General features: G+C 42.3%; 1 protein-coding gene across 5 annotated transcripts in view; it reads right to left on the bottom strand.

Annotated features, from left to right (window-relative positions):
- Positions 1–15,400, bottom strand: part of Map2k5 (mitogen-activated protein kinase kinase 5) — a 237,834-nt gene that overhangs the window by 177,895 nt on the left and 44,539 nt on the right. For all 5 annotated transcript variants that reach the window (XM_005347788.2, XM_026778922.1, XM_026778920.1 and 2 more), the window contains 2 exons: positions 12,550–12,598; positions 5,066–5,130 (listed from right to left, as the gene is read on the bottom strand). In XM_005347788.2, coding sequence (XP_005347845.1) covers positions 5,066–5,130; positions 12,550–12,598 — 114 coding nt within the window. The remainder of the gene's footprint in view (positions 1–5,065; positions 5,131–12,549; positions 12,599–15,400) is intronic.

The following is a 15,400-nucleotide window of genomic DNA, read 5'->3' as shown; positions in this document are numbered from 1 at the left end:
CTCCCTTCTTATTGTCTCTAGATAAAAATCTTAAATAATGACACATATTCAATCTTTAAAGCATCATATAGGTGAAATAAATGTCACTGAAAATTTATACAATATCCAGACAGGATTCTTCACTGTATTACACGGAGGAATTAGACATGGAAAATCTACTAATTTCTAACATCTAGAGACTGGAACTCATCATTCAAACACTCGGGAGGCAGAGACAGGCTGATCTCTGTGAGTTCAAATGAGTGTGGTCTACAGAGGGAGTTTCAAAACAGGCTCTAAATCTACAGAGAAACCTTGTCTTGAAAATCAAAACAAAACAAAAAACAAAAAATCCCAAAACAAAACCCAAACAAACAAAATCTAAGAATTAACTTTAAAAATTTGCATTAAAAAGAGACAAACAGTCAGGTGGTGGTGGCATACGCCTTTAATCTCAGTACTGAGGAGGTAGAGGCAGGCGGATTTCTGTGAGTTTGGGGCCAACCTGGTCTACAAGAGCTAAATCCGTGACAGGTTCCAAGGCTACAGATAAACCCAGTCTGGGTGGGGGGGGGGGCGTAAGTCAAACAAAAACTTGAAGTGATGAGTCTTCGTGACTTGGGTGACTATTAGCTAATGGGCAGCCCCTCTGGTGACTTGGGCAACTGCTAGCTACCAGGCAGCCTCTCTATTAACTTGGGTGACTATTGGCTAATGGGCAGCCCAGTGTACTCTTAAGACTTAACCATCCTGCACTTCTGAAGTCTGAGTGCAGCAGCTCGGTCCAAAGCAGAGTCTGAGTGGCTGGCTTTGGAACCACAGGATGTATGTGTCCAGAGTAACCGGGCCTGTTAATCACTCTGATTTCAGTGCCACAAACTATCCAAGAAAAGGGAACAGGGACTAGTTTGCTGGGCGAGAAGATGCTGTGTCATCAAAATCTTAACATCAGTAAATAGACATCCTTGGTCTGGAAACCCCCCCTTCTAGGTGAGAGAGACAGGGAAGGATGCAATTAAGGAGCCCACCAAAACCTGAGTGGAAGCCTCAGTTTCTCTCACTCTTATTTCAGCCAGCAAGCACCAAGCATCCACTCAGTGCTTGACACTGTACCTGGTGTGCTACGGAATACAAAGGAACACAACAGTCTCTGCCTGACCTTGAGAAACAACACAGCCCAGGGAAAAGCAGAGAGGGGGAAAAAAAAGAAAAGGAGACATTGCCAAGGGTTCTGGCCTGGCCGATGGACGACTAAACAAACAGAGCCCTCTTACTTTCCAGTGGCACAATGGCCTTACACCATGTGAGCCATCCGGTGACAGTCTGAAAACAAACTGTGATACCAGATAAAGCTTTCAGAAAGTCTCAGTGTGATAATATAACAACGTTTTATTAGTGGGATAATTAGGAAATTAAAAGTATATAACATGCAGCATAGTGAAGATTTTTCCAAGTTAATTGAGTCCAAAGATGATTCTGAGACTGTTTTTATAGATGCTTCTCAACATGAGCTCCAGACCACACAAGAGTAGAAAATGAGAGTTTACACTGTCAATACTATCATTACCAGAGGCCACCATGAAAACGTGCCAGTCACAAGGCTTGGCCTTCTGTGATCTCTCAATCTGAAAAGATAGGTCCTACTATTATCCCCACTCTACTGACAGAAACATGGAGGCAGAAGACTATACACAAATTGCCTGACTCGCATGGCTAGTTAGCAACAGACACAGAATTCAAACTTAGAGCCTGCACAGTTAACTACAACATATATATCCTCTGTATCCACTGCAGTTTTGAAGTTCATTGTGAATCAAGAATTAAAACATGCCTTTCTTGTAAAAAAATGATTTTTGGAGATTTGTAAGGCTTTGGTAAGGGAGCAATGAAAATGTCCCTATTTTCCTTTCCCAGACTTAGGCTATGCTTCAAATCTCAACAAGAAGCATGAACCCAAACCCAGAGAATGGCCTACATGGAGTCTATACTACACCAGTCCAGATGTCTGGAGCCAGCTTTTACACAGCCAACTGATTGAAATGATGAAAACGTGCCAACTATTAAATAATAGACATCACAGTTACATGAAGTACCAGATCACTTGAAATTTACAGCATCCTAATAAGTGAAGTGAAAAGATTGAAATATTAGATTTTCGATGCACACTTATTAGCTTTATTATACTTCCTAAGAAGAAAATTAAATAGAACCATTAGGCAGTTTTGTTACCAATGAGTGGATTTTCCAATATTTTCTTCATCTAGTTTATGTAGCATAGCCTCTAATGTAATCATTTTATTTCTGGAAAAAAAATCCACAATTTTTATAGTAAACACTATTAAGGTAAACTTGATGTAAGAGAAAGGCAATCACAACACATCAAACAGTGTTCCTTAAAGGCTTTGGTAAACTGAACGCTCCGTTCTTGATGACTGGGGTGTTATTCTGTGGTGAACTGAAAGCCAGGGTTACAAGGACACTGCACACTGAAGCCCAGAAATGAAGGGCAGTCATGGACCACAGTGGCTTTGGTGTGGATATCGTCACATTCTTTCCCTTCAAGCACTAGATATGAACCAAGTGCAGGGACAGACACCTGTATTCAGGAAGCTGAGTCAAAAGGCTCCTTGAATCAAGGAGCTCAAGACCAGGTTGGGCAACGTGGCAAGATTCAGTCTCAAAACAAAATATACAAGTAACAGAATTGTGTAGGCAATAGGACATGTGAACTTTTTTTTTTAATGAGAAATGTACTAATTAAAAGAAGTACTCCATCATGATGACACACCATTTACCTTCCCGAAGCAAATGCAGTCCAAACAGTAACCCTGTGAGATTCAGTGAGTGTGGACGAGGGTAGCTAGGCGAACCCTTGGGAAAAGCTACTAACCCCCTAAGACTCAGTGAGCATGGATGAGGGGAGCTAGGTGAACCCTTGGGAGAAGCTGATAATGGCATCTGCATTTCAACAACCACAAGAACCTGTGATACAGACTTTTGAAACGTCCAAGGGACATGTCAGTCCCAGTGAAAGGCTTTCTAGCCCAGCTCTGTGGCTAGACCCCAGTGTGAGGGATATTCAGTGGGAAAATTCTCCAAGAGAGTTCTGAGGACAGTGGGGACTGATGGCAGCTTCTGAGCGGGAATGTACCTAATGCCACCAAACCACACATTAAAGATGCTTACAAACCAAGGTATGCTGGAGCATGCTCTTAGTCCCAGCACTCAGAAGACGGAAGCAGAAGGATCTCTGTGAGTTCCAGGCCATCCTGGTCTATATAAAAAGTTCCAAGCCAGCCAGAGCTACACAGAGAGACCATGTGTTGGGGGGAAAAAAAAGCATCAAAATTTGTATAGAATGGTTATGATGATGTTAAATTTTACATTTAAACATGATTAAAATACTTTTGAAACAACAGCAGCACAATTTTATAATCTCCCCTTGGAGAAGTAGACAAGTTATTTCTGCTTCCCTGTATACTCCCCCCTTTTATATTTGTATTGCAATTTTATAGATGATTAGAATTTTAACATCTGTACTGAAGGTGCAGCTCAGGAACTCTGGTCCCTGGGTTCAATCCCAGCATCATTGTGGCAGGACTTAATTTCAGACCAACGATTCACGTTATTAAATTATCTGAAGGAAAAATCATCTAAAAGATGAATGCACTTTCTGTTCTTTTGTTTTTGCTTTCGAATTTTTTTGAGGCATGGTCACATGCTGTGGTTTATGCTAGCAATCAACTCACCATTAGCCCATGCTGATCTCAGACTCTTAACAATCCTCCTGCCCCAGCATCTCAAGGGCTGTGATTACTAAGGTTTTGTTGTTGTTTTGGGGACAGGGCCTCATTATGCATCTCTGGCTAGCCTGGAACTCACAGAGATCCACTTGCCTCTACCTCCTGATACTGGATTTGAAGGTGTGCACATAATGCCATGTCTGGCACAAGTTCTTAAAGAACTATGTTTTGGGAGAGGACCCTCATCTTTGCTGTATTTAGGGGGTGAAAAGCCCCAGGAGTGAACCCACATCCTGGCTGTACCTAGGGATCAGAAGCCCTAGGAGAGGACTTCCCTCCTGGCTGTCCTTAGGGGAACTGAACCCTGGTTAGGAGGATGACTGGGTCAGATGACTTGAAGGATCTCTTAACTCCCTGTCCAATTCCATGCCAAGGTGGCATCAATACACAAGGATGTGTTGGGTTCACAAGGAACCAATCAGAATACAAATTAATTCTTTTATAACCCCAATTATTTTTAATATTATAATATCCATGGTAAAAACACAAGCACAATTCGGTATGGGGCTGGTGTGTGTGCAAGAAAGCTCTGTTGCCCTGAGGGCTTTCTTACGGAGGATGAATTTGTTAATTCCTAGAGGAATATTTTTCATACACCACTGCAGACTATTAAGTGCCACATATTACATTATGTAGTTTAAACTTTGCACTGCCGTGAGAGGGACTTCCCTGTTGAGAGAACTTTTTTTTTATGCTTAGCATTTTTTAATATGAAAATGAACACTCCTTTAGGGTAAGATCACTGCAACTGGATTGGGAGAGTCTCCTAACTTAACATATTCATCAATGTGTGTAGCAGAAACACTCTGGGGGAGGGGCGGGAGAGAGGGAAACACAACAGGAAAAAGGATTTTTAATAACAGTGTCAATACAGGGCAGAGCATTGATATTTATAAGGTTTGGTTTCCACTGGGCATAACTGTAAACAGGCAAGAGACCAGCACAAGGTGAGAACAAGTTTCAAAAATAACAATAATAAGTAAAGGTGTTAAAGAGCAAAGAAAAACATGTGCTAAACTTTGGGTCAGTAAAAAACGCACACTTGCTAATGGTGGACTAGTAACCACTCACCCAGGAGAGATGCAGACTCAGAAATATTAAAAAGGCAATATAAATGCATTTTCAGGCAATTCCCGAGAAAATAGAAGTTGCCTTGCAGATCCTGGTGTCAAATGTGGAAATAAAATCTAAGCAATGGTGGACATGTAAAACCTTGCCATGAGGTACCTGGCTCTCAGCACTTGGCAAAGCAGACAGAAAGTTTAAACAGAAGGACTACTCACTTGTAGACTGTGCCTCCGTTGCCATGGCCAAGGGTGTCTCGATACCGTATGTCTTGTTCATTCATCTCCACAGGAAAGAAAGAAAAACAAAAAGGGTGTCATGCTGCGGATGGAAATGTCAAGGAAAGCAACTCTGGGCCATAAACAACAAGCAGGCTGGGTCATTCCAAGTTCAGCTGCAAGAACGAGAGGATCAATACAACATTTGCTGTCCAATTTATAAAAGACGATACCAAGGGACAAAGTGATGGAAAGTTTAATGACAATTTGTTTGCCTGGGTCATTTCATTAAAGTTTGATAAAAGGTGTCAAAACGGAATGATATAACACAGCTCAGAAGGGTCAGGTCAGACAGATACTGATAGGAAAATGGTCTCCAGCATGGCACACAACTAATGCCAACCAGAGACACACACAGGACTGAAGCCAAGCTTGGTGTGATCTCACACTCGAGCGCACACGTGTGTGCATGCACACACACACACAGAGCCAATAATTTATGCATGCTGTGTAAATAAACTAGCCCCTGAAAACTCCTTGCGTGACCCCATAATTAACACAGAGCAAACTGAATAATGTTTATCATTTTCCTCAAGTAGAAAGAGGTTTTCTTTGCAAATGATAAGTTAGTACACAGCAATAGCTGGGTAGAAATCATATTATGCTGATTGGTAAATGCCAAACCACATGCCAACATCATAATGCCTACAGGGAACACACAGCATGTGTGTGATATCAACTAATGCTACTCCTATAACGTAAAGTACAAGACAGCATGCATGTTTCCTAAGGTTCTACAAAACTTACACCAAAAACACCGCACTTGTGTGTAATCATGAATGGCAGGTAAATTATGTTGGCACCCACAAAGTAATGTTTTCAAGTCTTTAAGGGACTCCCTAAATAATCATTTATCACACGACTTTAAAGCTAGTCTGACTCCATTTGATACACTCAGTAATTCTTTAGGTACTGGTACGGCTGCATAAAAATTAACTGCCAACTTTATTCACAAAGTAGATTTAATAAAGGTATTGTTTTCCATATAGCTAAAGCTTGGGAAAGTAAGCCCTGAAAAAAATCAATTTCCAGGGAATTGCACTGCCTTGCATTGGGCAGAAAATGGATGGAGTTCTTAATTCAATATCACTTGGAAAATAATAGTTTGCTTTTGGACCATTATTATAGTAAAGCTTTAAATATTTGCTCTGCTCTAAACTCCCACCTTCTGAATAAAGCACAGGCTTCATTTATCAAGGGAAATAGTTTTCCTCTCTACATTTCTGCGGTTGAAGCTTCGGAGGACTGTGATAATTAAGTGTGTGGTGCAAGTAGAAGCGACAGCTTCCTTGCCAAGCTATTTTGCCAGTTCCTAAAAGAGTATCGACAGACTCATGTGTGAGGGTCAGTCCAGCACCAGATTTAATTGTTGTACAACCTGATTGATGCAATTTACAATCGGTTAATTGCTATATTTAAGGTCAGTGGAAAAACACTGGCAGACAAGTCAGAAAAACTGCCAACTGCTTCCATATTCGAGGAAAATTCTGTTCTCGTGACCTTTAAACTACTAATGTAATGAAATGATATTTTACCCTGTAGAAAAGATGTGGCATGAAGGAAAGAAAGCCACATTACTCCGGACTAAATGACACCTTTTCTAACAACATGGACAACAGCAGCCCAGGAAGTGACCTGAGATGCTAGACGAGCAGGACTGCCATTTGCTTTGCTTTGATTGATGAAGGGTTCATAAGCAGTGGTGTCTACTGGCAGGTATGAACAGCTACCAAGCCAATTCCCTGCGAGCATTTCTCTAGGTAATCTAAACATGCCTCCAACAACCTAATTTGCACCATTAACTTGCCTAACGAGATACATTCTCACTGTGGCTCGAAGTAAATTTCTAGGAGGGAGAAATGTCACTTAGTCAAGTGCACAAACTGAATTGGTGGCACTAAGGTCAAAGGGCAGTTGGGATGTAGGCATGCATACAGCTCAGAGGGTCTGGGTTCTGGAAGGGCTAACATTTGTGAGCAAGTCCTTCCCACCGGCAAAGAGCAAGATATGGGTATCTCTGACCATCTACACCTACAATTCTAACAATACTCACAAAAGAGGAGTGGCCAGTATTCCCACATGCCAACTCCATTAGGAACAGTAGGTTTACAACATCAGGGGAGGGACTTAGAGCCTCATGAGGAAGATTGGTGAGAAGTTGAGGGGGGACAAAGCCTGTTGTTGCATGTGTACATGAAATGAGTGCTAAAACTTAAGATGAAATTATGGAATCCCCTAGATAATAAGGAAGATTATGCAAGATCATAAACATAGAAGTGGTTCTCAATTGTAGGTTCTAAAAGCATATCACTTTAAAGGACCACAGCCGTAAGAAATGATCATATGCTATTGCAAGGTGTGAAAGCCTTTGCCCAGCCAATGAACTGATAGTATCTTCTGTAATATTAAGAATATCAACAGCCAGAGAGATGGCTCAGTGGTCAAGAACACTTGTTTCTCTTGCAGAGGACATGGATTCTGTTCCCAGAACCCACACTGGGAGGCCCACAATCGCTTGTTAATACCAGTTTCAGAAGAATCTGATGCTCTCTTTGAAATACTGTGGGTGCTGCACGCAAATGGTGTACATATGGACAAGCAGGCATGTACACACATGGTAAGTAAGAAAGAAGGAGGGAGGAAAGGAGGGAGGCAGGCATGGTGGCACACTCCTTTAATCCTAGTGAGGCAGAGGCAGGAGGATCACTGTGAGTTTGAGGCCAGCCTGGTCTACATAGCGAGTTAGAGGTTAGTGAGTCCAGAGCTATATCGTGAGACCTTGTCTCAATAAATAAATAATTTAATACATATGTACATATCTTTATCTTTCTGTTTGCTTATGCGTTTTCCATGTTTTTATAGCATATGATTTTCTTATGTTTTTAAAAGTTGGGCTCCATTTGCTTGTTTTAGGAGACACAGTCTTGAAGTCCTAGGGTCAAATGTTTTTTTTTTTTTCCTGGTCTGTCTCCTGTGTTTGGGACTACATGTACATGGTTACTGTATCATATTGTAAAGACAAAAGCTTATTAAAGCAGAGATCATGAAGTGAATTTTAAAAACATTGAGGATTTCAGACATGATATAAAACTATAAAAAGCAGCTAATGCATTTTTGCCAGTTATTCTTAGATAAGCATATTAAATCAACCTTTCAGAATGAAGCACACAAATCATATTACTGAGAAATGGAGGTGGGATTTATAAACTACAGAGTAATTCATGTGACCACTAGGATCATACAAACCACAGCTTTATTGCATTTGAAGGCCACTTAACCCAATTCATAACTTCATAAGTACACTAGTTCAGCATTATGCACCCACAGTCTGTCTTGGATGCAAGATGGGGGAGCACTGCTTTCCAGTGGTCAGTGTGTACAGACAGGCAGTCACTAACCAAAAGGCTCTCATAGGTTAAAAGCAATTTTCAAAATAAATAAATTTCATTTATTTCTAATAAGGTGTATTTTACAAACAACACTTAGCTCAAGAGCTAGGGAGATGGCTGAGTTGGTAAAATCCTTGTCATGTAAGTATGTGGAATTGAGTTCATATTCTTACCACCTACATAAAAATGAGGCATGGCGACACACACCTGCAATGCCAGAGCCAGGGAGCAAAGGTAGGTGGATCTCTAGAGTTTGCTAGTTGGCAAACAACCAAAATAGCAAGCTCTAGGTTCAGTGAAAGAGCCTGTCACAAAAAACTGAAATGGACAGCACTGGAGGAGGACACTTAAGGTCAATCTTTGACCTCCATGTGTGCACATTGCTAGCATGTCTATACATGCATGCACTACGATCACTACACCCCATCCACCCCCACCCACGCCACACAGCTTTTCAAGCTATAAAGATGTGAGACTGTTTTTTTAACTTAATGAAGATGCCAGTTTTTAATCATAGTTATTTTCCCTGTTTTAACTTTAAAAAGCAGATAAGCAAAACGACAGCTGTGAGAGGAGAGGAAGGGAAAGCCACAGAAGCTGCATATTCACAACCAAGAAAGCGGATGGCTGGTAGTACCTGCATTCTAGTTCAGAGAGAAGAGGGGACCAAGAAAGCAGAGCCGACAGCCACCACTGGGGCAGAAAGAGGGACTCGGCAGATCTGGCTCACACTCAGCCTCATTCTCGCCTCAGGCCCCATCCACTGGACCATTCGGAACTGGAGCGCTTTACATGCTGGTGCTGACTGGGCTTTTAAAGGCAGTTGTTACAGCTGATCCCTACCCTCCCTAGGTCAGAGAATTTTTCTAAAGGTACCTCAAGTTCTGGAAGCAATAAAGGTGTGGCAGGAAAGGAACTGGCACAGTGTTAACCTGGACTGACAGGACAGTAAACACAGTCAATCTCGCCACAAAATCAGAAACAAAAGGGAAAGAAGCCACTTTAGAGACACAGAGGCAACAGTCACAGGTCCATGGAGTGATGACTGTTTCTTTTTAAATCCTTTGAATTGACCCTCTGGGCTCTTCCCAGTCATTTTCAAACTCAGGGCAAACATTAGACAGACAAAGTCACGGTGAACTTGAGTGGGGGAAAACACTCCAAAAATACCACAGCAAGTCTGATTCATAGCTCTCAATAAAACAGGCCCCAAATATCTTTTATTTATTTAATAAGCTGGAAACTGGAATCCTCCACCATAAAGTGGTAACAGGAAAAGAACAGCTCTGTTCCAAAGACTAAAGGTAAACTTGTAAAGTGGTTCTTGATTTAACATATTAATGAAATTAATGAGGACAATGAAACAGAATACAATTATGGATTAGCAAAGACTATGTTCTTTGTTTATTGTCTGACTGTGTTAAAAAATAAGCATATCACTTATAAATCATTAAAATAAAAATGCTCAATTAATCCTATTTTATATGTGAAGGCCTGACAGAACCGAGTCCCAGCACGAGACCTTTGCTTCACAAATCGAAGCAATAATGGTTTCAGAAGGCGTCACACTCTATGAGCAGACAATTGGGGAGATTTAGTAAATCCCACTTTATAGAGCAGAGACTAATCGGAAAACACAAGCCAGTCAAATGTTTCTTATGAACTGTTGACACTCTATCAATGCTGAATCAATTGGTGGCATTTACTCTGAGTGACAGAAAAGAAATAAATATTTATATCACATAACCTATATCAATGAACCCAGGCAGAAGGCTATTTCTAACCTGTCAATATTTGATTATCTTGAAGAATCATGTCTCTTTCTGTTGATGATTAATATGAATTCCTTATGAAATCTAAGTGGAGGCTAGTGGAAAGGCAAATCATTATTAATGCTTGAGAGCTTAAACCACTCAAATAAAACTACACTCAAGTGTTCAAGTATTGTTAAATGTGACTTACATCTTCCATATCAAACGGTGTCAGTGTTCAGCCCGGAGATTTACCGATGCCTACGCCATGTGCACTGTTTCACCACAATGCAATCTCACCCTCAGAGAGCGGCTCCCCCGCACAGAAGAATTAGTACAAGTAGGTGTTTTAAAAGCATATGGAGGAACATTACTCATCTCTCATTTTTTAGTTATTTATTTTTGAGCAAAAGTAAGCATAAGATTAGCTTATCTTTAATAAAAAAAAAAAAAGGGTAGAAAGAAACTGCCACACTGTCTACTGTGGGGTTAGCATATTCCCGAGAGAAAGCAATAAACAATACTTAAGTGTCAAAAACCATTGCGAGCCAATCTCCCACTGCAAAGACCCTCATATGTGACCCTACTACAATATTTGTGGGCTGTGTTTTTTTTTTTTGTCAAAACGTTCGGGGCATTTCAGAATGACTCTGTGTGTGTGTGTGTGTGTGTGTGTGTGTGTGTGTGTGTGTGCGCGCGTGTAGTAAAAACAGTGTTTTTCATTTTGGAGACTGTATGACAGGCTATTTTCCATTGTCTAGGTTGAATAAATGTAGTTAAAACTTCTTAATTTATGTCTATTTTGAAATATATTTTCCAGCTGAAGAACATGAGTGACTTGTACATAAACTATAATTAATAACAAAAATGCACGCATGCTGAGGATACATAAGTGGCCCGGGCACAAGACTCTGGCTTTTGTTCATGCTGGTCCTGCACACACACCATGCACAGGGCATCAGGTGCAGACCTTGCTCTAAACTAACCCTGGCAAAAACAGTAAATAAATGCTATCTAACATTTGGAGGCTGAGGGTATAGCACTAGCTTAGAATGTGAGAAGAGCCAAGTCTGAGCCCTAGCACCGTCTGTCTCAGAATTTGAGACTACCGGGATTAGACACTCATACACCACCAAGTCAGAGCATCTTCTGCTGGACGTGGAGCATTGAATGACCAGAGTCATGCACACTGCCTGAAAGGCTGTGAGAATCAGATCAATTCAGTTTTTTGTAAGTATTCACAAAACTGTGTGCCAGACTTCCAGAAGTACTTCCACGCATGGCATGCACGCAGTGTTACAGGTGTTATTAGAGACAAGCGTGAGGATCCAGCTTTGTCCGCTCGCCATGCTCCACTACGAGTCCTTGATTCATGAAATGCCAGCAAGGCTTGGGGAGGTCGGCGTGCAGAGGCACTGAATAAGCATCGGAGATAATTAAGACCTCAGCCTTCGAAACATGGACGGAAGTGAACAGCAGTTAAGAAAATCAATAAGAGTCTTTTATTTGCAGTGACACAGATGTCTCAGTCAATAGAGCCTAATAGGCAGGCTTGATCGCAACGGACAGGCGCTGCCTGCAAGGCTATCAAAGGGTTTGCGCTGTAACAAACATTAAAACGCATTTATGTTGCTACTGAGGAATTGCAGGCCCTGTAGGTAGCTTCATTTACCAGTGAATGTTTAAAAGCTCTATACTTTTTCTGAAGTGTCCATTTACTAGAGTCAAAATTAGTGAAAAATAAGTAGCCTGCAGGCCCGTTTGTCCTTCCTGGCCGGGTTAGGTCATTCAGATTAAACTCAGATGGCCCACTGAAAAGGCAAACCAAGGTTCCCTGAAGTTCAGGGACTCATGTGCCACAGCCTGTCCAGCCTGGCTTCTGTCCCCACAAAAGCCAGTGCTGGTCTCTGGACAAAAGAGGAGCTAAGGCTGGACAGTAACAGTCTTTCCCCTTTGTCCCCAAAGATAATGGAAGAAACAGTCACCTCAGAACACAGGGCCCTGTCAACAACCCACGGGTTGATGACTTGTTCAGAACTGATTAACTTTTTTAAGCTGAGATGGCAGTGGGGTGTGTGCACAGTGCCTCAATCTGCTGGGAGTGAAAGCCATTAGCTCAGGTTGAAAACCGTGCTGCAGATTGTTCTGCCAATCAAATTAAGCTGTGGCATTCATTTATGACAAGAAGAAACGTGCAGACTCTTCGTCACTTAGCACCAACTCTGGCACACTCTGGACAGTCACAGATTTGCTATTCTGAAGGCTAGCATGTGACAATACTTACCTGGCCATTGGCCAAGATCTTCTTCAGTTCAGCGGAGGACTTCTTCAAGCTGCAAAGTAAAGACACTGTTAGCAGCATGGCTACCAACAAATCTCAACACCACTGCAAACTCTAGACCAGGACCCCGAGGGCGCGGCTTAGGCGGCAGAGTACTTGCCTCCCATGCACCAGGCCCTGGGGTTGATCTCAAAACCAGGTAAACAGTGTGCTGGTGCACACCTACAATCCCAAGAAGCAAGAGAAGCAGCGGTTCAAGGTCATCCTCAGCTACATATGGAGTTTGAGTCCAGCCTAGGCTATATGAGAACTTGTCTAAATAACAATAATAAAATAATAATAATACACAAACAAACAAATAAAACTTTTAAAAAAACATAGCACCTCCCCAACCACTATTCTCTGTGAAATGTAGAGCTGACTGGCTCTGTCCTCAACTGCCCAGACTACGCTCTCGCTCTCCTCAGATAAACTCCCCCTTCTGGTTTTTCCCAGTGTGGCTCTTCCTTGCTCCACACTCTCCCCTGAGAACACAGATCTCAGCTCCGTCTATTATGGCCCACTCCTCCTTGCTCCTGAACACCAGGTGCTAACTGTTCAAGAAATGGTGGTCAATCTTATTCTGTGGCAGGTGTAGAGATAACATGGAAAGACATAACTATCTAAGTACATCAGGAAGCAAATGGGATCAGAACCTAATCTGAACCACAGACTTAATCTGAACCACACTGGCATTCTACCTGACATTTTTAATAAGTAAAACTGGACCTCAGACTTCGAGCTGGGCCTTCAGCTGATAATCATTCTCTCTAAACGCTCCTTAAAATTCTGTTGGGTCCAACACAGACTACTGGGCCTCCGTTCCTACTTTTTAAAAACTGCCTAAGATATGCCTTCACCTAAGGATTCTAGGCTAATAATGCTCTCCAATTGGCTAGGGGGATAGTCAGGAATTTTATAGACTGGGACAAACAAAACATACCATAAAGTGAGCCACTGCCTCAGAACCAGTCCGGTTACCAACATGGTCTGGCCCTTCCATGTACAGGGTGCTGAGCAATGCCAGGCACTGTTGCAGGGCTACTGCATATCCTCCGGATTTAGTCCTCGGGAACTACACTCCTTTATGTATAGTTATTATCCCTGACTTACAGTCTGTCCAAATTCTGATTATCACTTACACTTTCACACGCCTGTCTGAGAAATATTTCAATCTTTGGTAATTCTGGGTCTCGTAAGGACACAAACAACCAAACAAAGGCTCCACCGTCTCCTCTCCACAGACAGCTCAATACGTCATAAACTCAAATAACAACACTCTCGATTCACGGCGTTTACAAAATGCCTTTCATCCAAGAAACAAAATACGATTCCTTAACATAGCTTCATCAATCTTACACTGTCTGTGGAAGGAGGGAGAGCGTATTCATCCGAATATTACAGAAGGCGAAGGCCACACTGTTTGGAAAGGTCTTGGCAGAGGGACTTGAATTCAGTCAGTCATGACCTAGGAAGACCATGTGGGTTGATAAGCTCAGTCTACCAAGTGGTCATTTACCTATGCCAAAAAACAGCTTATACTTTGAAAAGTAATAGAGGGAAGACTGATTCCACTTCACGCCAGGGTCTAGATGTGGGGATCTAGTTTTAACAAGGGAGGAGGAGGAGCACTCAGAAGTCGAGTATATGTTTAGGATGTGCAAGGTCAAGTCTTAGCATGAAAAACAAAGTTTCATCCAGTAAAACTGTTTTAGACACTGCTTATTCAGCATCTCATTTCTGTCTGTAAGAACTTGAGCTACCAAAACGCCTTTTCAAATGTTTTGAAATTTAAGTGCACATAATGGTAACCTGGCTATAACACCTGAGGAAAGACACTGAGATATCCAAAGTGTAAAAGAATAAAAAGGCAGGAGAGGTGGCTCAGGGGTTAAGAGCACAGATTAAGTGAGAACTGAGGCTGAGGGAGAAGTAAAAGCGGACATGAGTATACACAGCCACTCACCCACCCATCCCAGCAAGCGCTCACATGCCATGCCTCAGATCAGGGCTTGCTGTGGGTACACTGAGTCACTGCCCTCCTAGAGCACCGAAGCTATGGGGAACCAAGATGATGGCGCTCCGATGTGCTCACTGCTATAGTCAAAAGAAGCGTGGGTGAGGGTGGGGCACAGGGGTCAACAGAGAGAGCCTGCTATCACTTTGCAGGTGGGTGGTGATGGGGTCCACACAGGGCACCTGCTATAGCTTGGGAGGTGGGGGGGCACAGGGGTTCACACGGGGCACCTACTATAGCTCGACTGGTAGGTGGTGATCAAGAATAGGCTGAAGTGCACAGAACACCTGTACCAAACAATACCCCTCAAGACCCATGGAGGTCTTGCTTTATCCTGAAGTAGGAAATAGTGCTCATAATTGTGCCTTAGGGTTACATTTTCGAGTTGGTTTATTCCCTCATGGTCCATGTATTAGAAACTCAGTCCTTAGGGTGTCAATGTTGAGGGTGTGGATCTTGAAAAGATTCTAGTGGGAGATGCATACGTCAGTTGGAGGTGTGACCTCAAAAGTGATTGTGGAACCCAGGCTTACTCTCTCTGGTTCCCTGCAGCAGTCACTCTGAATGAGGAGAGATAGCTACAAAGAGTCACCACCAAGACCTGTCCTGGGTCACTGGGCTTTCAATGCCCCAAACTGTGAGTTAAGTAAACTTTTTCTCTCAACACAATGGACTATCTTGGGTATTCCATCATAGTGAAGAAGAGCTGACTGAAACAATTAGGCTGTCCCAGCTAAGGTAGAGCAGAACCGCAGGGGCAGTGGAGATTTCCCTGGAGCTGAAAGAGGCAGGTGCAGA

This window comes from Microtus ochrogaster, chromosome 5 (genome assembly GCF_000317375.1).
Source record: "Microtus ochrogaster isolate Prairie Vole_2 chromosome 5, MicOch1.0, whole genome shotgun sequence".
Lineage (NCBI taxonomy): Eukaryota > Metazoa > Chordata > Mammalia > Rodentia > Cricetidae > Microtus > Microtus ochrogaster.
The sequence above is the reverse complement of the archived record's forward strand: the minus strand, read 5'-3'. Positions and strand labels throughout refer to the sequence as shown.